The sequence below is a fragment of the Episyrphus balteatus genome, chromosome 3 (genome assembly GCF_945859705.1).
Source record: "Episyrphus balteatus chromosome 3, idEpiBalt1.1, whole genome shotgun sequence".
NCBI classification, from domain to species: domain Eukaryota; kingdom Metazoa; phylum Arthropoda; class Insecta; order Diptera; family Syrphidae; genus Episyrphus; species Episyrphus balteatus.
In genome coordinates this window covers 61565000-61591903 of record NC_079136.1, presented here as the reverse complement: position 1 = coordinate 61591903, position 26904 = coordinate 61565000, and the positions used below count along the sequence as shown (strand labels likewise).

At 30.9% G+C, this 26904-nt stretch overlaps 2 protein-coding genes across 2 annotated transcripts in view; both read right to left on the bottom strand.

Moving 5' to 3' along the window:
- LOC129915404 (uncharacterized) overlaps positions 1-26904 on the bottom strand; it is a 214626-nt gene that overhangs the window by 23865 nt on the left and 163857 nt on the right. The window contains exons 2-3 of the mRNA XM_055994918.1: positions 10812-11159; positions 5968-6055 (exon numbers count right to left, since the gene is read on the bottom strand). Of these exons, the coding sequence (XP_055850893.1) occupies positions 5968-6055; positions 10812-11159 (436 nt within the window). The remainder of the gene's footprint in view (positions 1-5967; positions 6056-10811; positions 11160-26904) is intronic.
- LOC129915397 (adhesion G-protein coupled receptor G2-like) lies at positions 22512-25673 on the bottom strand. The gene has a single exon (XM_055994911.1). The coding sequence runs from the start codon at positions 24957-24959 to the stop codon at positions 22677-22679; it is 2283 nt and encodes a 760-aa protein (XP_055850886.1). The 5' UTR covers positions 24960-25673; the 3' UTR covers positions 22512-22676.

The window sequence follows — 26904 nt, the reverse complement described above, 5'->3', positions numbered from 1 at the left end:
TTCGATTTTTCCTCCTTTTTTTTTGCAAATAAAAGAAATTTTCTGTGTTTCTTCAGTTGTTGGAAGAAAATTCGTCCTTGGCAAAAAACCAACCACAAATGAATTAAATTCAAGCTCGAAGGACATTTTTGTATATTTCTTAGAAATAATAAAACAAAGACCATAAACATCACAATAACACGTACTTACTTTCGGAAGTGCGTTTATATTTGGTTCAGCTTTAGGTTTAATACTTCTTTTTTTTCTTTGTTGTATTTGTTCTTAAACATTCAAAGGACTAAGGAAGAATAAAAGGATGTTTGCAAATAAATGAAAATGGTGTGCGATGATAAAGAAAGGAATTTCAAGAGTGGAAAGATAAAGAGAGTCGGGAATAAACGCCCTACCTGTTCTATCGAGAACATACACTCGGAGAAAAGCAATAAAGGAAAGACATTTTTGCCCCAAAATCTGATATTTACATGCTGATTCAAACCATCACAAACAAAGCAGATGGTCAGAAGTATCAGAAGTTCCTAAGCATTTCATAACTCCAGCTGAATTCTTTATCATACCTTAACTAACCTTCAATTTTATTTAAGAAATTTTAACTGTTGTAACATTTTTTTTCTCAGTGTAAATGCTTCTTTCTTACTAGTGAATAAGTTGTAAGTAGGGATGCCAAACGGATATACAGATGATTGAGTTGGAGCTGGTTGTTCCGATCCGAAACAAAAAGGAAACAATAACTCCAGAAGAATGACGATTCGTGTGTACGGTGTACCTCATATTAAATTCTTTTCAATTTAAAAAATAAACAGTTTTCTCCGTTAAATATTAAGTAGATTTCAGTCATTTTAAGAGAAATGAGAATTAGAAGAAAATTAAAAGACTCAAACAATAAAAAAATTCTACAATGAAAAGGAAACTAGGAACAACTTAAATACATGCGTTTACTTTATGCTCGGAACTGTTACTTCCTTACAGAAAAAAACTACTAATAGTCCAGTGCATTTATAATTTGACCCAGCAGTTTGTACCACCCCCAAATTTTGTTTGCTCATTCGATAGAGCATTGACTGAATATCATTACACTGATTTTTCGCACTCGCGAAATTCACCTTCTTGGATTTTAGTTTTTGTTGAATATCTCAATTTCTATTTATCCTACATAAAAGTTGTGCAAACAAAAAACGTAGGCAATTAAATTTCTCGTCTTTTATGTCAAACACTTTTTTGATATTCTGAATATTAAAAAAGTTACAAGCCAACAAAGTAAAAAAAAAAACAGAAAAAAGTGACAATTTGAAAGTTTTGAGCACTTTTTATCAAAATTATGAAAAAACCTTCCGAGATAAGATTATTCACCTTAAAATTCTATACAACTTTTTTTTCTATCGCTATAAATACAAAAGTTATTAATTATTTTTTTTTGTTAAAAATGCTCATTTTTGTTTATGTTTTTTACTTTACTTTTTTCTTAAATTTTTTTTTTACCAAATCTTGAATTTTAAATGATTAGTGAGTATTTTATAGCTTTATGTTACAAGAGAAAATTCAGGACCTGCAATTTTTTTATATTTAAGTCTCTTCATTGCGTAAAAAAGGGGCATTTTTTAACAAAAAAGTATTAATAACTTTATTAATTATAGCGATACAAAAAAAAATTGTATAGCAATGTTGTAGAAAATTTTAAGGCGAATAATCTTTAAAATTGTCATTTTTTTCGGTTTTTTTTTTACTTTTTTGGCTTGTAACTTTTTTAATACTCAGAATATCGAAAAAATGTTCTTAATATAAAAGACGCGAAATTTGATTGCCTACGTTTCTTGTACATCATAAATGCACTGGACTATAAAATCAGTGCTTTTAATTTATTGCGTGTTTAAATGGAAACAATATTAACTTAGACACGGCCAAAGCAACAATTGCAATACTACCTGCACATTATTTCAAAAGATAGGACTTTAACATTCTTTTTATTTTAAAGCAAAATATGAACTTTTTATCTTAGTTTTAGGTTTGGGGTCCAAATTCCTTAAACCAAAATTTCGGGATCCCATTCAGGATTTTGGGTTTTCTGGATTCAAAATTTCGGGAATGTGTCCGTCTCCTCTCCCTAAACAATTCCCTTAAAAAACAACTGTACGTGAGACTATGTCGGCCATTTAAGAAACCTATTGAGTTCTACTGCAAACATTTAGGAGGAATCAATGAAAACTGTTGCATTCACAAATAAAATGAGATTTAAATATTTTTTTTTTATATTGTAGGAACGAAAATATGCTCCTTGCTGATCTCAAAAAATCCTTAAAATTCTTTTCATATGTGAATGAAATAGTTTTTATTGACTCCTTGATCATTTAATTTTCTTCTCGTTTGTTTGGAGCTTTTTCTCATAGGCTAGGGAATACTCGTCGGATCTAGGGTTTCACTTTAATTTTTGAGGTTTTACATTAGTTTTTGAGGTTGTGTTTGTTTATTTTCTTTTTTGATTTCATTTCGTAAAGTCAATACATTACACAATTCAAAATTCATAAACTTAATTTTAGGTCGACTGTGATAGGAGGGTTGTGGGTCCACTATAAATTACAGTCTGAAATAGCAGACGTCACTATTTGATAACTTGGGATTCCACTTTTGGAACCTAAGTCCTTTTCATAAGTGGAGGTGTGGAGGAGCACGATTTGAAATGGATTTTATCCGATGTCTATGTTTATTTCATAGTAGAGTCATTGTCGATTTTAGCCATATAGTGCGGCTAAAATCGACTCGTAAAAATTCGGCATAAGACATCGCATAATAAACGATCTCTGGGCTTACCTACTGTCCACTACACTCAATTAAAACAATTTTTTGACGTGATAACGTCTTATAAATCGATGAACCATGGCAGCCACCACAAAAAAGTGACGCCATTTTCTAACGTTACACTCTCGCACTTTCACAGTGCGGCAAAAAATTTAAATTCAAAATTAAAAATAAACTATTACAGAATTTTCTATAGCTTATTTGAAAGATAATAACCAAAAGCTTAATCCAAATGAAGGATTTTTAAAAATTCCTTTATCTAATAGGGTAAACAGGGGTAAAACAGAAAGATGAAATTTGGGCTAAAATCTAAACGCGAAGTTGTAGAGAATTGATTTTTTTGCTATAGATAGATGAGATTGATTTAAGAATAACTGCATTTAAGAAAAAATTCTAAAAAATTTTGAAACTAAGCTATAAAGTTTTGTTTGAACGTTGTACACGTGTTGGGGCTATGACAAAATGATGATTTTGGGTAAAGGAAATGTTTTTTGACAATTCTAAAGATGCCAGGTGAAAGATGAGGGGAAAAAAATTAGGCGTTTGATACGGATTTTTTTCCAACACTCTGCGTTTCGAAATATGAATTTTTGAAAAGCACCTTGTTTTTTAGGGGTATTTTTGGTTAATTTTTTATTTTTAGCTTTTTTTGGAGCGTTCAAACTTATAGGACATGTAGGTTTTGGCCTTATGCATACATGTGCAAAAACTTGGAATCGTTAAGTTAGTTTTGACTGAAAAACGGAAGAAACAAGTTTTTAAAAAACACGTTTTTTGACCGTTTTTAACCGATTTTCATATTTTTTTTATTTTTATCTTTTTTTCTTTAATATATACAGGAATAAAGTATATGGAGTAATGATAAACCATGACTACGACTATATGTGTGCGAAGTTTCAATCATTTTCGTAAACACAATTTTGAGATAACGGTAAAATAAAATTTTAGAATTCAAAATGTTATAACTTTTGACCAAGAGCAGATAGAAATTTTATTAAACTCTTATGAGCATCCTGATACAATTACCTTTCATTTGGTATATCACACATAACGGTTGACTAACTACAAGAGTACACAATGTTAAGTCAAGAAACTTTCGAAAAACCTCAAAACACAAATGGAGATCTGTTGCCATCTGAACAGCCACCAGTGTGGGAAGTACCGTAATCTCAGTCTGGAAATTCGACATGGTTGACTTTAAAAAATTCTAACTTCTCTTGTAGGCATCTTTGAAATGAGATTGATACGTCATATGAAAGGTGAAATAATAAGCTTTCACATGGTATATATTTGTTTTTTTATATGTAGGTTGTCAAACAAAAGAATTGCCATAGCCTGAGAACATAAAAATAAATGTTTTTTTTTGCTTTTTTTAATGAAATTTGATCGAGTTCAAAAAATTCTAGCTTTTTTTGTAGATGTCTTATAGACCTGATCTATATATATATTTTGAGCTAAGATAATCAGATGGTATAAAATTTTGTATAGGTTGTTAGGGAAAAAAATGGGATTAATGACGTGAGAAGATAAAAATTCATGTTTTTTTGTTTTTTTTTTTATGAAAATGATTGTTTTCAATAAATTATTTTTATACTTTTTGCGCGTTGTAAAAATTTAAAAATGGTTTTATTCTTAAGAAGAAATACTTGGCTTTACAACTGCATAATTTTTTTGTGAGCTTTTAAAGTAAAAAAATTAATATAATGAGAAAATAAAAAAGGTATTTTTTTTTAGCTTTTTCTTGTAAATTATGATTGTTTGAAATAAGTAAACGCTTCAATTGACTCATTTTAAACAAAAGCACACAACCTGTTTTCTGGCGACGTTATTACGTTAAATCATCGTTCGTAAACCGGCTTTACAGACAACCTCTTTTTTTTTCAGAAAATCACATACATGTACCTAATTATTTTAATAGAACTTAAATAAACTTAGATTCAATTTTTCTTGCAATGATGGGTAGAAAACTCGTCAGGAACTTAGTTTTTTACAAGGCTACTCGTAGCTAAAATAAATTTAAATTTAGTTCCATTCTTCGTAATTCGTTGACCGCTTTTCCAGCTCCCACAGCATCCGCTTCAAATAAAGCTCTTCTTTGGTCAGAGCGGTAGAAATTTTTTCATCTCTTGATTATTTATCATCACAAAGAATCTGAACGGAATTTTCGAGTTCAGTTATCGTTACTTTGCAAGGATTTATTAATGAAGTCGCAATTATCTTTTTGAATTTGAAGGAATTTTTCCCATTATCTAACATGACATAATAACTTTTAATTTAAAGAAAGAAATTTTTCAATATTTTTTAATAATTTCGTATACGATCTTGCCGTAGCGGCTTCTCAAAGAATTCAATGGTCTCATAATGAGTTGCCGGTTTTTCTCGAAAAGGACGCACCCAGATTAGTTTTTACGTATAATATAAAATCCAATTACTTTTTTATTTCAAAATTCCCGTTTAACTAAACCAGAATTCTCTTCTGAAATGTGTCTTTATTTCTAAGACGCAATTGGGCTGCCAAAAATTGAAATCAATACAGCCTTTCTCCCTCTTCCAGCCATTAGTATTGCTTCTTATCCTGTGCTATTAATCGTCAGGTAAACTGGAATGGAAGATCTTTTCACTTTCGAAAACATTATAAATTCCTCTCAATTGTTAAATATACTTAATTTAAGAGGCAAACCCCAAAATTGTCAACCCCAACCCCGACTTGTTCATCTGATCCTTGTAAATTGTTAATGTTAATATCATTTGGTTCCATTTCTCCCTGTAAATATCTTTTAATCTCCCAGACAACATAACCTAATTTTAATTATTTTCTCCAACACGTTCTCAAAATGAATGAATGAAAAATAAGTAAAAAACCCAATTTAAAAACATGACACAATAAATAAGTCACTCATTGTCATCGTCATTTACGTAAGTAAATTAAATGTAAAAAGGTATATCTATATATATTCGATGTATGTGTGAAAATACTCTTCTTTCCAAGTCTTTTTCATTATTTAACTTCCTTTCGACACCCAATTCAAAATAAAGAAACCGACACAGAGAAAAACCTTCAATCAATTTGAGTTTTATTCAATTTTCTTGTTCGGAAAAAAGAAAAACATGTAATTCCAAGTTCACACACAAAAACCCCAAACCAAAAAAAATACACTTTTTTCTTTCAGCACTTACCCGAAATGTCGCTTTTTCTGTTGATGAGACGCCAACTGCCTGTGACAATGAAAGGCTCTATCACACACATTACAAGTCAAGGACTCATCTGTCAAGAATAAAAAAAAAGAGAAAATAGAAGAAAAAGTTTTAGGGAACAGACTTTATAACACATTTTTTAAATGTAACAAAAAAGAAAAAAAAAAATACACAAAGCTGAATTGAAACATAATAAAAAGAACCATTAGCCATACCTTACTTCTGATTAGATTATGTCATGAGTTTTGGTGTATTTTTTTTTATTTAACATTAAAGGACTATTTTAAGGGGGAAAGGGTGTTTTAATTATAAAAACTTCAGACATAAGAAAAATTTTGTTTGATTTTAGAATTAGGTAGGTACCTTTTTTAAAAGCTACTGAAAGCTTTTTATTAGAAATTCGACCTTTTTTTGGATTTAAGAATTAAGAAAATGACCAATTTTGCATTAGTGGTGATTGTCATTTTAAACGGATTAAACATTCCGAGGTTAAGCTTTCACAGAACTCATAGAAAAAAAAAACATTAAGTTTATGTCCAGCTAACAGCTTCGCAGCGAATCTTAGATTTCTAGATGAGCAGATCTGGAGCCTCTTTTCAAACCACTGAAATCCAAAATTTCAAATTTTTCGGGAAATTGCAGTAGTATAATGGAGCACTGGAGCTCTATATTTAAAGCACAAAATTGACTCAAATATCCTATATGGAAGGGAAGTATTGGAATCAGCATTCTTTGAGCTGGGGGACTTTTTGAACCTCTGCCATGGATTTTTCAATAGGACAACGCACCAATCCTTATTGCTCGTATTGTTGTCCTCTATATTGCAAGCCAACAAGTTAAAATGATGAATTAGCCGGTATTTTAAGGAGGGATGCAGTACCTAAATAAATAAAATGCACTACTGGGGTCGCACGTCTGGGGTCGCTTTTATGGTAAAAGTTACTCTAATGTTAAAACTTTAAATTGAACAAAAGTAGTTAAAAAAAAAATTAAATCTGTTTTTATAAATGACTAAAAACCGTTTTAAATGATCTTTTACACAAAACCAAGTGTGCCATTTGATTTCCTGTATAAAAAAGAATTTTTTATAAAAAAAGATTTCCGAAATCGTTAGAGCCGTTTTTTAAAAAAAATAAATTTTTAATAGATATGTAGGTACATATAAAATTTTTCTTACATTTTCCAAAAAAAAGTTGGTATGCCATTTAGAAGAAATAATTAATTTACACATCAAAACGAAATTTCAAAATTTGTCACCAACCCGTTTTCAAGAAATTGATTTTTCAAAAAAAAAATGTTGAAATATCCAATATACAAAAATATGTTTTTTAATTTTAATATAACTTTTATCTAAACGCTTTTTAATACAAATTTTCGTTTAAATCGGGTTATTCAGAAACCAAAAAAACTGTTCTATGGCAGGAACCGTTAATAACGATACAAATAATACTTTTTAAAAAAAAATTTAATTCCAGTGTCGGTACAAGAGTGGGCTAAGTAAGCAAAAATTCACATTCTGAATATAAGGAATGATGCTCAAAATTATGATCCTAAGTGGGCTGTAGGTCTGTCTTGGTAATTTTAATATATTTCGTCGACGTTTCGGGCGTGATTACACCCTTCTTCAGGACTCTAAAAAATTTTATTCTAAAAATACTAAACAAATTAAAATTAAAATCTATACTTACAATATTTTAAAATAATAAATTTTAAGATGTTTCTTAAAATTTGTGGTGGTTAGTTTTCTGGTAGGTATAAGTATCTCTTTTATATTTTTGTAAATATTTCAAAATTCAAAAATTGAAGCCTTGAAAAAGACGTTTCAGTTAATCGAATTTCAAAATAATGAAATCTAAATTTCACATTTGATAAGAAAATCAAAATTTGACTTTCAAAAAACAGCATTAGCTTTACATTGTAAAGATGAAGGACAGACTTTAACAATGTTGACATTTTACAGACAGAAAAACACTATAGTAAACGTATGTTATTGGAAATGTTGCATATTTTAAATACTAATAATACTGTTAATAGGCGATGAGATTGCGAAGGACTAAGCAGTATATACAGGGTGTCCCAAAAGTAATGGATCAAACGAAATATGCTGATAGGGGATCTTAAGGGCTCTCAGAATTTGGTAACTTGTTCATCCCAAATCCTTACTGTTTTCGATTTAATGCAGTTCTTGTGAAATTTCGAAAAATCCCTACTTTGCAACAGTATTTTGCTTCCTGCGCCAATTATTGATTTTTGTTTTTTACAATTCTTTTACTTAAACACTGCCAAATAATTAGGAACAATCTATTAATCAAAACATTTTTTATTTCATACGCCATTTCGCTGCAAATTAACTAACAGTTTCAAGTTTTATAAAATTTCAATTTCAAACTTTTATTTGAGAGTACCACCGCAAAAGAAATTTGTACGGTGTGATAATGGTTTATTATTTTAAAAAGTTGCCCTGTTATTGTAGTTTTCAAAAAAGTATAAAAATTCCCAAAGTTGCAGTTAGATCGCAAAATATTACAATTTTAATTCAACAAAACAGGGTTTTTCAGAACAAAAAACAACCAAAAATAAATACATTTTCTCGAACTGTTATTTGTTTATTTTTCTTTGAACAAAAGCCTCTATTTTTGTTTGTATTTTTGCTCTGAAAAACCCTGTTTTGTTGAATTCAATTTGTAATATTTTGCGATCTAACTGCAACTATGGAAACTTTTATACATTTTTGAAAACTACAATAACAGGGCGACTTTTTAAAATAATAAACCATTCCCACACCGTACAAATTTTTTTTGTGGTGTTGCTCTCAAATAAAAGTTAGAAATTGATTTTTCATAAAACTTGAAACTGTTATCTAATTTGCAGCAAAATGGCATATGAAATAAAAAAATATTTTAATTTGTTAATTGTTCCTAATTATTTGGCAATGTTTAAGTAAAAGAATTGTAAAAAAACAAAAATCAATAATGGGCGCAAGAAGCAAAATACTGTTGCAAAGTAGGGATTTTTCGAAATTTCACAAGAATTGCATTAAATCGAAAACCGTAAGGATTTGGGATGAACAAGTTACCAAATTCTGAGAGCCCTTAAGATCCCCTATCAGCATATTTCGTTTGATCCATTACTTTTGGGACACCCTGTATAGCCAGTTTGTTCATAGAAATATTTTAGGCTAAATTTTATATCTGACATGATTTCTGAAGATCGTTTTTGATTTTGAAAGTCAAATTTTGATTTTCTTATCAAATGTGAAATTTAGATTTTATTATTTTGAAATTCGATTAATTGAAACGTCTTTTTCAAGGCTTCAATTTTTGAATTTTGAAATATTTACAAAAATATGAAATATATTAAAATTACAAAGACAGACCTACAGCCCACTTGGGATCATAATTTTGATTGAAAAAAGGTCACGAAAATAGGATAAATTAGGAATGATGCTCTGTCATTTCCCCTAAGCCTCAATCTTTGTGATACGACAAATAGAAATCAAGATATAAGCTTTTTTAACTAACCATATCAACTCTATTCTTGGAGAGTTTTGAGTTCAAAATAACAAACACAAATTAAACGGAAAGGTCTCCAAAACAAAGCCGCTTAAAAAGCTAATATCTTGAGTTCTATTAACCGCATCGTCAAGATTGATGTCTTCAGGCTTAGGGAAACAGAGCATCAGTTGCGGTATAAAAAATATGAAACAGTGTGAATTTAGCCTACTTATATGAATTGGAAAACTCACATTTTTCAAACCCTTGAAAACAATACAAAACCGTGATTTAAAGCTGCCAGACTTTTGAATTCGTTATAAGAATGCATGAAGCTATAAAACTGCATACTCACATTTTGGTTATACCTCCAATCCCAAAATTTGCTGTGGGCTCTAAGACTATAACCTATAAATTGCATTTATCGCTTAAACGATGGAAGATTGTCCCTTACTGCCTTTTATATATTTTCCTTAAATTACCTAGAGAATCTTTTATGCTATCATTTGTTTTATGAAATTTAAGCAAAAAAAATGGTTTTGTTAAAAAAAAATTAATTTGAATTTAAAAAAAACAATACGGCAACACCGGCAATTTTTAATCTATAGACTTTAAAGTATTTTTAATTACCTACGTTTGAAAAAAAAAATCGTCAAAATCAGAGCTGTTCGGCCGGGTTCCCTAATAATTTGCTTTAGTTACTCTACTAATTAGTAAATATCAAAATTGTGTACCTACTTCGAAACATATTTTCATAAATCTATAACGAGTATTGGCTAGACTAGAAGCTGCTTGTCTGTCCAAAGTTCAACACAAATAAAACGAGTTCATTGAACACTATTTGCCTCTTATATTCACGAACAAATCTTGATTTAACGAACTTTTTCAACACTTAAAAATTGTGAGAAAAAATTAATATAAAAAAAAAATTAATATTGAAACACATTTTTCTACGAATTATGAAAAATATGATATCAAAAAATTTCTCTTTCAACAATCAACTTCATTGGAAAAATTAAAGAGAAAAAATAAAACACATTTCAAAATGAAATCGTTCTCTCAATTACAACTGCAAAGTGCAAATTGATATAACACATTTAACTTTTTTAGAATCCAGAAATTAAAAGTTTCAAAGTTCATTTATTGATTTTTATGGCAACTTGCTCTCGTATTAAATAATACCAAATGGCTTAAAACCTAAAACCACTTCCACCAGTATTTTTCTATACAACTTTTTTCCTTTTTGTACAAATCTTCTCTACATAAATTATATATTCTTATTTTTCTCTTTCTGTTTCATTTTGAATTTTAAATGAAAAAAATTTTATTTCTTACCATAATCCTCATCGTCGGACATGGCCATTGCCTGTAATCGGCTTATAGTATTTGCGTTAATCTCCTTCTGTTGTCGTGTGGCGTTTTTCGATGGTCCATCTAATTCCAAGTCAGAATCATTCTCAACAAAGTTACCCTGCATGTCGTGATGGCGATGGCCATCATTATCCGCAGGATGGTGACGGTGTTGTGCTGTTTTCGTGCCGCCATTGTCCTTTGACGAAATCATTTCAAAATTCTCCAGATCATCGAAGGGATCGTCGATATTGTTCTTCATTGAGGAACCATCATCTGAATCCACACTCAGTCGGCCGTAAGCTTTGCGAGGGGGACGTTTCACGTACTTGTCTGAAATGAGACAAGAAAAAAAGTTATTGAATATAAAGGATATCTCCCAGTAAAGTAGACAGACAAATAATAATAAGAAACATCGAAAATTTCAATAAAAGTATAATGATGCTGAACGGAAGGAAGTGTTGTTATGGTAAGTTCTTTTTATGCCTTCTTGCTAGTTCTTATAAAAACTTTACGAAAAGTTATGGGATGAGGAATAAATTTTAAAGCCAAAACAGATGTTAAAAGGTCCTGGATTTTGAGGAAAATCAGCAAATCGAGACTTTTATACCCTAGTCCCTTTTTGGAGCGTGAAATTGTGAATTCTAGGCAACACCTAAAAATGTTAACGAGAATTTGATTTACAAAAAAAGGTTAATAACTCAAAGATAAGGTTAAAAAAAACACTTCTCCACTTTGAAAGCAACAAAATTCGCACCTTTTCGAGTACACTTTTCTCTGCTCCTTAAACTTTCAACAATCGCAAATGATAAACAAATAAAAAAAAAAAACATTCAAACAAACAGAAGAGAAACAATTCATTTCCGACCATTTAAATAGAAATTCATTTTGAAAGAAGATACAAACAAAAAAAAACCACAATCATATTCAATACTAAAGTGGTTTTTCAAATCGGATGAGTGCGGCACATAGAATATTTTATGAAACTCTATGGCTTGATGCCGTGTTGAACCATTATAGCTTTTACGGTTAAACGAAAGTCCATTTGTTAGAGCAGAACTAAAAAGCATTTTTTGCCCAATGAATATGAATGAGAAGTTTAAATGATTCAACGAGTCAGAATCAATGATACCAGAGATCAGAGATAGAGTGAATATAGAAAAAGAATAGGTATATGGAGAAACCAAAAAAAAACACTTGGTGGGCAGGATTTTGGTAAAAGTGAACGTAATAAGTGTTTATCAATTTATTTCAATCTAATAGATATTGGCGTTTTGTTGAAAGGACCATTGTTTTGTTCTTGGATTAAAATTCACTATTCATGGAGAAATAAAAAAAAGAAAAGCGTCTATGCATCTGTGCTTATTCTTTTTAATTTGGAAGATATGTAGCATTTTTTGCAGAGTCCCAACACCCGAGTAAAAATAGAAATTGAATTTTTAAAGAAAACAATAAAAAAAATCTTGCCGTTTGGCGGAAAATATTCACACACCACCGTCGCACCATTTAATTTTGTATGAAAAATTCGCTGCACCATGATACATAATTTTGAATTATTTAAAAATAAAAAAAACAACCGATTAGAGGAGGTTCGAACCCGAGCACTTTCAATTAGAGGTCCTTAGTCCACTCGACCACCAAGTCATGTTTGTACGAACTTAACTCAAAATAACTTTGAAGACGACTTAAACATTATTGTATAAAAACGAGAATAGATTTTTTTAAAATTTAAAATGAAATGATGCGAACGTGGTGCAGTCGTGGTGCGGCGGCGCACGGTTGTCCAAAATGACTTATCTCGTTGCAAAAATCATAACTTTTGAACGGATTGAGGTAGCGGTACAGTTTTTTATTTTTAATTTGAAGGAAATTTCCAGGGCTGTTACAACACTGAATTTCAAGAAAATTGTTTTACAGGGTGTTTAGGAATCATCGGCCGAAAACAGATTTTCTTAAAAAAAAATGTTTAAATTAAAATTGGTATGCCATTTTGCAGAAATCACTAATCCACATCTAAAAACAAAATTTCAAAAAAATACAATGTCCTGTTTTCGAAAATTTTATTTTTCAAAAAAAATTAAAAACTTTTTTTTTTTAAATCCAAAAATTATTTTTTTTTTAATTTTATTTTTGGCTTATATTTGAGTTATATAAGTGCTTCTTCACAAAAAGTTTCGTTGAAATCGAATAAGCCATTTCGGAGAATATCGGATTAAAAAAAAAAACGGTTTTATGGCAGGTACCGTTAATGTTAATAATCCATTCGAGTCCATGCATTCAGCCGAATAGGGTATGTGTACCAAAAAATGGTTGAGCCAAAATAAAAATATTTAGCTGCGCATGCTTGCGCACTGCCGAGACTTTGTACTTTGAAAAAAAATGAAGGCAGAAGGAACAGATTTTCTTAAAAAAAAATGTTTAAATTAAAATTGGTATGCCATTTTGTAGAAATCACTAATCCGCATCTAAAAACAAAATTTCAAAAAAATACATGTTCCGTTTTAGAAAATTTTATTTTTCAAACAAAATTTTCAAAATTTTTTTAAAAATCCAAAAACTATTTTTTTTGAAATTTTATTTTTGGCTTATATTTGAGTTATATAAGTGCTTCTTCACAAAAAGTTTCGTTGAAATCGAATAAGCCGTTTCGGAGAATATCGGTGCACAGTGGGCCCATATGGGCTTAGGCGTCTCAAAAATCTGTAACTTTGTTGACTTTTGTGATAATTGCTTCAAATTTGGAATATAATTCCTTTGATATATAACGAATCATTCAACTTACTTTTTTTAAATTAAAATTGTTTTTAAGCTTTTAAAAATTAGTCAAAGTTCAAAAAGTACGATTTTTGCTTGATTTGGGTATTTAAAAATGTCTGTAACTTTTTTGTCTCCTGAAATAATTAAACCAAATGTGGAACATATAATTTTTAATGTATCAGAAATCATTTAGCGTAGTTTTTTTTTAAATGTAAATTATTTTTGAGCTTTGAAAAGCTAGGCAAAGTTCAAAAAGTACAATTTTGGCTCGACTATGGCGTTCCAAAAATCTGTCATTTTTTCGAGTCTGAAAATAATTAACTCAAATTAGGAATATATTACCTGAAATGTTTAATAAATTATTTGACACACTGTTTTATTAGATAATATTTTTATTTAAGTATTAAATGTTTATTCAAAGCTAAAAAAATACGACTTTGACTAGGCTAGAACGTCTCAAAAATCTGAAACTTTTGTATCTTAAAAGATTATTTTCTCAAATTTTGCAAAATAAGATAAAACTGGTTTCTTAATTTTATAAAGACCTTCCTTTCGTGTCTTAAAATTACTTAATTATTTTTATGAGTATAAAATATAGAAAAATACATTTTAATGTAGTTTGTTTGTGTTACGTTATTTGAAATTAAAGCTATTTTATTGAAAAATTATAAGAAAAATATTGATTATGCTCATTTTAAATAAAGTCGTTTGTAAGGTAAAGTGAAATAGTCCAAAAACTACGCTTTTGAGAAAAGAGCAAAAAAATAATTTACAAAAAAAAAAAACTGGTTGTCAATTTTCACGAAAATCCTTCTTAATTAAATACTTTAAACGGCTCTTTTGAAAATCTTCGAGTAAAATCAAAATCAGTAAATAAAATCTTTATGTAACTTTTTCCATAGATGACATTTTTTTCAACAATTACAATATTACATTCTAACATTTTTCTGCTACCTTAGACTTTTTCTAATAGTACAATGACAGCATTGTTCAAAATACAAATATCTTCAATTTCGGGTGCATATACTAAGTCTAAGAGCCCACAGCAAATTTTGGGAATGGAGTTATAACCAAAATGTGAGTATGCAGTCTTATAGCCTTATGCGTTCTAATAACGAATTCAAAAGTCTGGCAGCTTTAAATAGCGGCTTTATATGGTTTCCGAGGGGCTAAATATCGCGAGTTTTCTAATTAATGTGAGTAGGCTAAATTAACACAAAATCACATTCTGAATATAAGGACTGATGCTCTGTCATTTCCACAAAGCCTGAAGACATCAATCTTGACAGTGCGATCAATAGAACTCAAGATATGTATTGAAACAGGTCAGGATGCACCAAAATACGTATTTTTGTACTATGTCTTTCGAAAGATAATATATCGTTCTCTATCAAAGAGAAGCAGATAAAAGCAGCCAATTCTTTTTGTATCTTTTAGTACATAAACCAAAGAACATAATTGTGAAAAAAAGTAGACAGCGGAAGACAGCGGAAACATTTGAAACTCAATTCGAAATTAAAAAACTGCAAATAAAAGCTTATTGTGTGAAAAAAATAATATTAATTAAAAATATATTTTAAAAAAATTTTATTTTCAGCAATATAAATAAGCAGTTAAAATAAGCTTTCCAACGACATACAACACTTATATAATTTATTCAAATATAGTTTTGAAAACGTATCGTGAAGATTTGCTTTATTTTGTTACTCAAACAAAGTATTTTCAAGTGGAGACTTTAGATACAATTTTGTAATAGAGAAACTAATTTTAAAAATCAATTTTCAATAAAAACATATAGATTGACTTTCCCTTGATTCATTTCCGTAAAAAAATTACCAAAAATTAAAATTTCATAAAAACCATTTTTGAGACGCAAATGGTCCTTTGGGCCCATTGTGCGGTGGTGCGGCGCAATGCAAATTTCTAATAGTAGTGCAGAGTAAGTGCGGCTTAGCTTATCTGACATTAATAAAATGACATAAATATGGAAATGCAATCATATTTTACTGTTAAGAATAACTATTATATTCAAACGGTTTTGTAGAAATTTTAATGTATAAAGAAGCATCTGTCAAAGTTAAATGTGTTAATTTAAACGAAAATCATATACTCTTAAAGATTTGAAGCACTGAGCTGTCCATATTAAGCTTTATTTTACACGAAAGGAGAGTGGTTTCAAGATGGGATTATATGCATTGTTCTTGTTAGTGTCATTATGTAGTTTCTAATAAATCACTTTTGAAGTGTTCCAGATAATAAGTATCATTTTGATGAGAGCTACTTGAGAATTTTATTTGTAATCACTCAATTTTCATACTTATTGTTCTAATTTATAAGTGATTTCCTTCACTATATACTTTTACCCGCTTTTATAGTTATAAATGAAAATAAAGCTTTGCTTACATTCAAGAAAAAGAATAATGAAATAAGGATAAGAAGCTGTGGGCTCTATTATTTATGACACAAATTTATTGAAGATTCATAAGATTTATTGAGAGGAGGATTTTACAAGTAGTCAGAAAGGTCTTGAGATTTAAGTTTATAAAGCCAGCATTAAATACTTTGCGAATAGGCCGGTTGATCAAAGATTTTTCAATCATCACTACACCTCTCAAAAAACTTGATAAAAGTCAAAAGTGATAATATGGTAAAGCAAGACGATGCTTTTGAAACAATTGAAAAATAAGCTCTTTGAAACACCCGTTTTGAAATGCCCCGATTTCGAAAGTAATGTGCAAAAATCATCCGGATAAGAATCAATCAAGCAGAACCGTAGATGGCAGAAGACTGAATAATGCAGAGCAGGAACATCTCTTCAGACGCCACTTTTGGGAAGATCTTTCATAGTGATCTCCCCTTTGGCGCAGCTACCTAGCATCAGACGCAAAGTATCAAAGAAAAAGTTAACAAAGTGAGAAAATACAGGAAAAATAGTTCAAGAGGAACTACATTGTTTGTTCCCTGATTAACTATCTCTTTCCCTGAACTTAAATGCAGTTTTTAAAAAAGATTATTTGCTTTCAACACCGAATTCTAAAACCCAGTTTTTCAATTCGAAATTGAAGTCCAACAGCTTAACTAAAAAAATCGAAAAATCCACTTTTTACTTCTGGTGAAATTCCCCTAAATTATTAGTTCAAACGAAAGATATAAAAGAATTCTTAATAATAGCAGCCAGCTAAGAACAATGTCATCCATTTGCTTTAGCCCTGAATCCTCTTAAGTTCGTCTACTGTCTAAGTGGAAAACGATGCACACCGGCTTCGTTTAATCGAAATCTTCAAGTAGAGATGGATAATGTTCATTTCTTGGAATTGAAAAGAAAATTCTTCAACAATAGAGATAGAGAGTACCTACATCCACCATAATACACAGCAGCCCCATAGACATTATATCTATGAATAAAAATGGCACAAGTGTGCCAGCCAGTACACTTAAGTGGATACTTATCGTTGTACAATCACGCTGGAGATGGAGGAAAATTTCCAGGTTAATCCTTTGACAATATATTGCACTTTTATTTCTATAGCAACTAGCAACCTGTGGAGTAAGTTCATTGACATAATTCTCTTAGCATACTTTAGTTGATGTCTCCACACACAATCCCCATCGCTGAATCCTTTTGGTCCTTTTTTTTTACATATTCTGTGTGTGTGTGTATGCCAAGGATAATATTAAGTAGAAGCTTCTTAAGTCTGCAAAAATCTTGCTTCGATAAACATGTCATTTGCTTAAGGGTAGTATGTATAAACCTAACTACATTATGTAAGGATAACCTTGTCATATATGAGAGAGAAGTTAATTGAATATTCTCACCGGGTGCTCATTTTCATATGTGCACAGGTACTTGATATAAGGATTCATTATTAATTACATTTGCGGTAACGACAACGACGCGACGACGACGACGACAACGTTAAACGATATAGCAACGAATATATAAAAGGTTGAAGGTGGTATTTTCGCTTTTGAAATTAAGGCAAACTTGTTTAATGCAATTATATGGATTTAAGATTCCCTCGTTAAAGTCTTTTATCAGACAATGGATTTTATGAAAATTCGATTGCAATTAAGGAACTTTTTTTTTAAATATTCGTTTGTGATTTTTGATGAAGGAAAAGAATTTTTTGGAAGCTTTTAAAGGGTTTTCTCCAATTTTAGACTGTTTTACAATAAGGGTAGGTCTTTGTCGAATTAACGTCGATTGCAAGCCTCTAAAAAAACTGGACTAGCCATAAATTTGAACAACAAATTCTACTTATTGATACTTAATATATTCCGTCATACCTAGAACTTTATACACTTATCATGAAATTCCGCGAAAATCCCCTTTGATAAGGGGAATGTTAAATAAAACAACAACTCAAAGAAGTAGAACCTTTCAAAGTCTTTATAATCGATTGAATTGTTATCAGACTTCATGCCGCTCACCACTATACTCTTGTAATAAGTAATGCAAATATTTATGATGATAAAAATAAAAGCAAACACCTATTTCTAATGGAAATAATGACGTAGGCGAATCGCGAATTTTATCATATCACTTACTTATGCTTATCGAATTCAGATAAAAAAAAACTCTACAACAATGTTGGTTTTGGTGTTTTTGTTTTATCATAAAGGTAATGAATAAATAATCTAACCGATAAATTAGAATTACGCTAAGAGCACTTATGTATTGTTGATAAAAATAGATCTATAAAGTGCTGCTCTTGAAAACTTACAAACGAAATGAAAAAAAGATACTGTGGAAATGTACATAAATATAACTTTTTCATAAGTATGTATAAGTAGCCGTGACCAGCAATAATGGTAATGGTATGATGGCGAACAATCGATTTTAGGAAAATAAAATTCTATTGAACTGTAAAACTACTCAACACTCAAGTCAAGAGATATACAAAGTTTAAGGGAATTTTGCATTCTGTAAAAAAATTAAATATTTTACCTACAGAATTGATTATTTAGAAACGCAGCTATAAAATTTCAAACTTACTAAGGGAGCTGGGACGAAAATACAGTACATTTCTTTCCTATCAAATTCGGATTATAGAATTATAATTGGTTTAAAGATTTCACTAGTACTTAAAGGTAGAATTTTAATAAACCATATTTTAAAGAAAACTTGAAGAAAAATAATTCATGTTTTTACTTTCGATTCGATGCGATAATTCAGGTACAATTAAAATCTGCCCCATAAGTTTGTTTCGTACCAACCCTTAAATTTGATTTTCTCATACGATAGAGAGAGTTGGTCGAAAACCACAATATCAAAAAGATATGTGTAACGCTAGTAAAATTCATAATAAAGGTATAGTTCGCTGTTCGAAGATTTTTGTTTGGTTTTAGATCAAGAAAATAAACCCAACTGCATCTTTAAATGCACGACAACAACTAAAAGTAGTAGGAAATTTCCCTTTCGGTATCCTTAAAATGTTGGTTCTAAAAAAACAAAGGTACTTATGCGGTTTAGGCACTGAAGCGAGAGGCACTTATCCGGGTTTCACTGTAATTCTTTTTGGTTAGGTACCTTTTGTATATCTCAAAATCCACAGATTTTAAAATAATATTACTGGTACAATATTCCTGTTATCACTTTTGATCGAATGTGTTAGCTTGCCCAGGAGTGGAAACCGGCCCTACTAACAATTTTGCTTCTATAATGCTTTACAGAAGCAGCAATTGCATCTGTAAAGCTTTATAGAACCAAAATTGTTTTTCGGGGGTCCATGTTTTTTTAGTTCAAAATTAAGTGTTTTGAACCTAACTGCACATCTCCCGACAACAACGAAAATTTGCTGTGCATTATTGTATAATCCGTATATAAAAGTGTTAATCCGTTATATAAAGGTGGTCGAAACGGCAATATCGTTGCCTTCGTTGCTTCGGCATTATTAAAAATATAAAAACCTCTTGAATGGAGTGAATAAGTGAAAAAAAAATGGATAATGACCTTGGAAACGCTACATTTTGCGAGTTTATGAAAATTTTTCACTTTAGGCTTTTGTGTCATTTAAAATGAGTAAATGTTCGAAATCCTTTAACTGTAATTCAAATGCAACCAATAAATTTCAAGGATTTTAGAAAATTAAAAAGAAAACATGTTTTGAATACAAGCAATCTGTTTTCTCCTTGCAAAACGTTTAGACTTTCGAAGTCTGAATGTGAAGTTCATTAGTCAATACTCGCTCAAAAATCAACCTAAGAGCTTGAAAGATTCATGCCAACACAAGATATCGATGTAAAACATACATTGCTTTTCACAATGGTAGATGAAAAAGTATGTAATGCAATAACAGAATACTCAACAACCCAAAAATGATTTCAATAAATTAAGCCTGGAAAGAGGAAATTTAAAATTTATAGAGTTTGCACCTTCGATTTTACATGCTCGTATTAGACTTTTTCAAAAGCGTTTTCCTTATACATACAATGGTCGGAAAAAGTATTTTGACAAAATGAACATTTTTCTAACTGATGAGAATAATCTGTAACGGTTAAACATAAAATAAGGAAGTTGACGGTTATTTATTAAGTATATAATGGTGAATATCATGATGGTCAATGTCAGTCATATAGTTGGTATTATGCTTCGAGGCTGCATTTTTTGTATAAAAAGTATTAATTTTTGAGGGAAAAAAGTATTTTGACAAACGTTCTTTTTCAACGTTGGTAAGGTAACGTAATGCATTATACGTGTTTCAAGCACGTATACAACTGACAGACTTGTTAAGGCCCCTATTTGTAAAAAATTGGGCAAAACGGCGGAACTTAACATTGAAATTAGTGCATCTTCTGTTGCAAGTCATAACTTCTGTGTGTCTGTTAAAAAATCTGTAGAGAATTGAATTTATAGCGGGAAACTAAAAATTACCAAATATACAAACACAAAAATATAATTCTACTATTAAAAATTTACCACAAATGGACAAAAAACGAAAAAAATGCACTTAAAAAAATTTAAGCATTTTGGAGAATTTACTTTATCGCGGATTGACTCCAAAAAGTCTGAATTTGGAAATGCCATTCTTTCATCAAAAACCTTGTAAGCAAAAGTACCCTTTGCATTGAGCTCGAAGAAGATAATTTTACCATGTTTATGGGAAGATAATACAGTATTTATCTCATAAAACAAAAATTGAAAAAAACTGAATTCTCAAAGGAACATATTGGTATGCTTCTTTCATTCAAAAACAAACTTTTATGGACCACATTCTCACAAATTTCTATATCAATGATCCGGGAAAAGGAACTGTTGAAGCTCCGTGAAAATTTGGTCAAGTTTGTTCCAGAAGCGAAAAGCACAACAACATGTCCCTTTGAGAATTAAATTTTTTTTTCAATTTTTGTTTTATGAGATAAATATCTTCCCATAAACATGGTAAAATTGTCTTCTTTGATCTCAATGCAAAGGGTACTTTTGCTAACAAAGTTTTTGATGAAAGAATGGCATTTCCAAATTCAGACTTTTTGGAGTCAATCCGCGATAAAGTGAATTCTTCAAAATGCTTCAATTTTTCTTAGTGCATTTTTTTCATTTTTTGTTCATTTGTGGTAAATTTTTAATAGTAGAATTATATTTTTGTGTTTGTATATTTGGTAATTTTTAGTTTCCCGCTATATATTCAATTCTCTACAGATTTTTTAACAGACACACAGAAGTTATGACTTGCAACAGAAGATGCACTAATTTCAATGTTAAGTTCCGCCGTTTTGCCCAATTTTTTACAAATAGGGGCCTTAACAAGTCTGTCAGTTGTATACGTGCTTGAAACACGTATAATGCATTACGTTACGTTACCAACGTTGAAAAAGAACGTTTGTCAAAATACTTTTTTCCCTCAAAAATTAATACTTTTTATACAAAAAATGCAGCCTCGAAGCATAATACCAACTATATGACTGACATTGACCATCATGATATTCACCATTATATACTTAATAAATAACCGTCAACTTCCTTATTTTATGTTTAACCGTTACAGATTATTCTCATCAGTTAGAAAAATGTTCATTTTGTCAAAATACTTTTTCCGACCATTGTATCTTCTTTAACAAATAAACTGTATATTTAAAATTAAAAAAATTCAACTTTCTTTTGAAATTTGAGAGAAGAGCTTTATCCTATTGTTGATTTCCCACGAGCTGGTTTAGGAAACACTATAAGGCAATAAGAGTAGAAGATTTTTCAAAAGCCTTGAAATTGCAGCTGAAATTACGGGGATTGACCTCAATTTGATATTTCAATTTAAAATAATTCTGGCATCTATTTCAAGTGAATAGAATATCAATAAATTGAAATTTGACGAATTTTCAACGGATTACTGCAAGGCTTTATGTGAGGTACTCATGGTGCCCAATGAGCCAATGACTTCCACATTGCATAAAATACTAATTCATGAGGCTGTGATAATTGAAAACGATCTGATCCAATTGGGCAGCTATCTGAAGCAAAACCTAGAAATATGTATGAAAACATTTTAGGTTTTTGTAATAACTTTTTGTTTCCAATCATAAAAATGTATGATTTTTAAAAATAAATTTTAAATAAAAGACCAATACCTAAACAAAATTGTTTTCAAATGAACCCTTAAAAAAGGCTTGTTCTAGAGGACACAATATACTGGATTTTCAATATATTCATTATTTTCCAATGTTTAGGTATATTCGTATATTCTAAGAAACAAATCCTCAAAATCTAGTTTTTTAACTTCGTGTTAAGTCTTTATTTTATTGGCTTAATTGTCCCCCAATGAGCCATATGAATTTTTTCCATTTTCACTGTAGAATTTCAAGCATTTCGCCCAATCTGTCTTTTCCATTACAACACTTTTGTGTTTATGCTTTTTAAATAAACTTCAAGTGCTCTCCAAAATTTAACAACAATGCTGTGGTCTTCAAATTATTAAAACACAATGAACTCAAATATTTAAATAAATTAAAAACTTTTTATTTTCAAAGTCTTCAGACAACACAGATTTGCTTAAAAATAGAATACACACATAAAAATAGTTTATAATGAAATATTTTTGTTTGTTTGTTTTAAATATTCGATATTTATAATTTCATTTATTTTATTTATGAAAAACTCATCTACCCACTCGTTGTAGTTGTTCCAGATCTCAACTTAACCGTCTCCGATTCTCTTAACTTATCTTCTTCTTTCCCACACAACTGATACCACAATTTTCTAGTTGCCGGATCCAATACAACAAAATAAACAAACAAAACAAATCCCTGCAAAGTGGCAGTGATACAAAACAGATATGAAAATAACAAACCAGCCCCCATTGCAGCTAGAATTCCAAATATCCACGAGAAGCCAAAAAGGAAAAACATCATTACCAAAAGTCGAATTTGTTGAAGAATTTTCTTCTTCTCACTTCGTTTCGAAGATGCTTCCATGGTATGTCTAATACTCAATATAACCATGACGAAAATTATAAAATTAGCCACAATTATGAGTGTCACTGGCAAAATGACACCGAAATTTAAACCATACCCTGATGGATAGCACATCAAAGAACTATCTGAGTTGAAATCCGGAATGTATGATGAACGGTCCACGGCTATGAGAATAGCTGGAGGTATAATTGGAAGTCCCCAGCCAATAAATGATGATTTCAACACAAAATGCTTGGGTCTAGAACCGAATATCTGAACATAACGTTGAAATTGGAAAAATGCTATCAAAAGCATCCAAGTGAATTGTACCAAAACAAAATACTGCAAAAGAGCTCCCACTGCAACACATCCAATATAATCTCGATTCTCTATCAAATGTTGAGTCATGTCGTTGGTATTCACAAAACAAAATATTCCCATTTGACATATGATTGCTGTACACAAATGAAGAAGAACCTTTGAAGATGCCTTCGCCCGCCACGACTTGAAGATAATACTTGTTATGAAAATTCCAAACAATCCCATGGTCGAGAGGGTACAACCGATGAGAGTTATCATGTCCAAAGCTCTCAAATGAAGCTTGTTTATTATGATACTTTCTGAAAAATCTGCATAACGATAGTCTCCTCCGATAAGATATGCAAATTGTGTCATATGATGGGTTCCACAAGCTATTAGATCGCCTTGCTTCTCGAGTGTAACAATGCCATCACTTACCCAGGTTTCATAGTTCCAATAGCCACAACCAGTTTCTGGATGATTGACATAGGGACCACTATTTCGGAATATCATTGGCAAAAGTCCTGGAAAGGATTCTCTGACTCCTGGGATGGTTAAGGAAGCAATTTTACTAAATACTTTTCGATCGGTCTTGAGACGAGGTTCCAGGAAGAGAACATCACTGGAGTACACCTTTATGATGACTCGTCCAGGTTGAGGTAGGTTTCTTGTTAAACTTTTCCACAAATCATAAGGAAAAAATGATGCCATTTGAAGTCCTTTTTCTTTCAGAAGATTGCCAATAGTTTCGTTAGAGTACAGAAAGCGATAAAAGAAGTCACCGTATTCCTCTCGAAACATCTTTGAAGCCCCCCCGTTGGATGTTTGATTGTATAATGCTATTCCAGAGACATTAGCAATTTGTGGATCTATAAGAAAAACACTCAAGTTCTCGGCCAAATGTGCCCTCACTCCCAATTCAGGAAGCTCAAGCATATCGATACGATCTTCTGTAAGCAGCCTTTTAACGCTTCTTTCTCTATAGGTTCCATCAATGCAAGCTTCAAAACTTGCAACAAGCTTATTAGTTGAATTAAAGATTTGTGAAGCCCTTAGAACTTCTCTATCGGCTCCCATCAAGCTATTGTACATTCCCAACAAGTCTAAACATAGATCTGGTGATTTTGCTCTTTCAACAGCTTGTTTAACTATTCTACAGGCAAAATGTATATCAGTTGGAATAAGTTTGATATTCCTCATCTTGAGATTTCTTTTCAATTGTTTAACAGCTTCAGCAGGTTTTGTTTTATTCTCGCCAAATGCTTCACGTTCTAAGTTTACCAAAAGATTCGTTATAAGCTTCTCCCTCGTCAAGTCCAAGCAATCAACTTTCTTTGTTGAAATATCTTCCCAAGATGGTTGTAGATTTTGATTGAGAATACATTTCCGTGTAAGTGGAAGTCCGTTTCTTTGTAGACATGGTTTATTTGTAATTGCAGCATTTCCAACTTCAGCTTCATTCCAAAATAATGTTGCATTTCGAAAAGGTTCTCGTTGACAGACTCGTCTTTTCGAATACAAAGAATTATCTTCTATTGATGATGATGTTAATTCAGAGCTTTCTGAAGTTGTAGCAAATGAATTTACAACCGGAATAATAATAAAAATAATAAATAGAATTTTTGTAAATAATAAATTGCCCGATCTAATTCTCGCGGCGGCAGTAATAATTACTCCAGAAAACCACCACATGTTGCGGCGTTCAGATCTAAATGAATACTAAATTGAATAATGTGCGATGTTATAGTTGGCATAATAATGTTTTAGACCAAATTGTTATCTAGTTGCAAAGCTGCTTCAAGGCGAGTCTTGTTGTTTTGTTTATTTATTTGCGTATGTTGGAAGCATTATAGGTGAGTGAGTGCTTTATAGATAATTAATTGATAACACCTTTTTTACGATTAGGTATTTCTGCAAAGAATTATGACCAAATGCTCGTTTCGCTGGAAGAGGGCTGGTCATGCTTGTGAAAGTACAATTATATCTTAAAGAGAAAGAACACAAATTTTCCAGGGATGAAAACTATTAAATTGGATGGAACTAAAAAAAAGTAGTGAAAGTGTTTGATACAGTACAGTTAATAAATAAGATACTCACGAAAAAGTATGAATTTCTTCAAAGAATAAGAGGTCATCATTTACCAACTTTTAAAAAGGAAAAAGATCAGATGTGTGATAGTGATGCTATTATTGTTGGTGTACCAAGTATTGATCAGAAAAACAAGTGAACTTTCGATTGTGGACTCGATCATCAGACTAAAATTATCTGAGAAGCATAAAAACTGGGTGAGAAATTAATATCCGTATCCAGTAGCAAGCTTTTGCAAAATAAACAAACTCCATTCAATCTCATTATATTGACACTGAATCACCAAACGAGCTTTTTCCCAATGACTGTCTTACGAAAAGCAGCTCAACTAATAGCTGTAGCGAAATGCATTTAGATTGACACGAACGTCTTTGCTGTCATCGGTACACAATAAATTTACATAATAATCAGAACAATAGACAGCAGCGCAGCGAAGCAACCCATTTATCATTTACAACTTCGAAGATTTTAGGTATGCCATTTGGTCTGACGTCACACGTCAACAATAATCTACACAAAAATGGTAGTTAGTTTAAAACTAGATTAGAATTTTTTGTATCAATAATTCTCTCTTGTTCTTTTCAAGTTTATTTATAGCTTTTCTCTTTCGGAATACAGTTTCAATTCTAGATTTGTAGGTTCTATGATTTTTTTAGTTCAAGAAGCTTACCAACCTACATATTTTATTTATTGTACTTTATTATTCCGGTTTAAACGGTTTGTAATTACAATGTTTACACTGCCCAGGAATGTTAATGACCTAGTTAACAAATCGCTCTTCTTATGGCCAGTTCAATAAAGCTCTATTAAATATTTATCAGGCTTATACATCTTAAAAACAAAAACACGTTATTTAAAAGTTTAAAAGCCTGTAAAATGTTTATGAAATCGACCATTAGTCTTTGGAATGAAGTTTTAAGCCGTTGACTTAAAAAAATATGTTCATGGATGATGTAAAATCCAAGTTATAAAAAAAGATATAAATCAAATGGTTATTGTTGCTGAAATGTAGACAAGAGTCGAGAGTGCTTACAAGCTCTCAGCGGCCAAAATTTGCGGAAAAATTTATTAAGTGTGTGCATCAGGCCTTAAGCGGCCCATAGACAAGACACTTGTGTACACACTTGGTGTGTACACCGCACCCGCACCACAGACGGCACACCGATCATGACACCGACAAAAAAAATTTAAAAGTTTTGATTTTGTTGCTCCGGTGAGCACACAAGTGTGGTGTGTATGGGCCGCTTTAGCCACAGCTAATAAAAAAATTTCGAAAGTATTATTATAGCTATGAGAAACGAACAACTAACAGACTAATAACTTCAAAAAGGGATTTCGTCTGTCGTCAAATGGCAAGATGATCCGAAAAAATCTTGGTGAGAAACCAGAGACCGAAGATTGAAAAAAGGTAGAATCTTAAGAGTTGCTTAAAACTAATACCTACCTCTCAAGTGATAAGAATTGTCCAAAAGTGGGAAACATCGTTACTCTATCTTCATATGCATGTGAAGTACCTAACATGTTAGGTACTCGTAAGATTTCTTCTTCA

Excerpts from the sequence above, each read along its gene's own strand:
- LOC129915397 (XM_055994911.1), bottom strand. The coding sequence starts at position 24,959 with ATGTGGTGGTTTTCTGGAGTAATTATTACTGCCGCCGCGAGAATTAGA.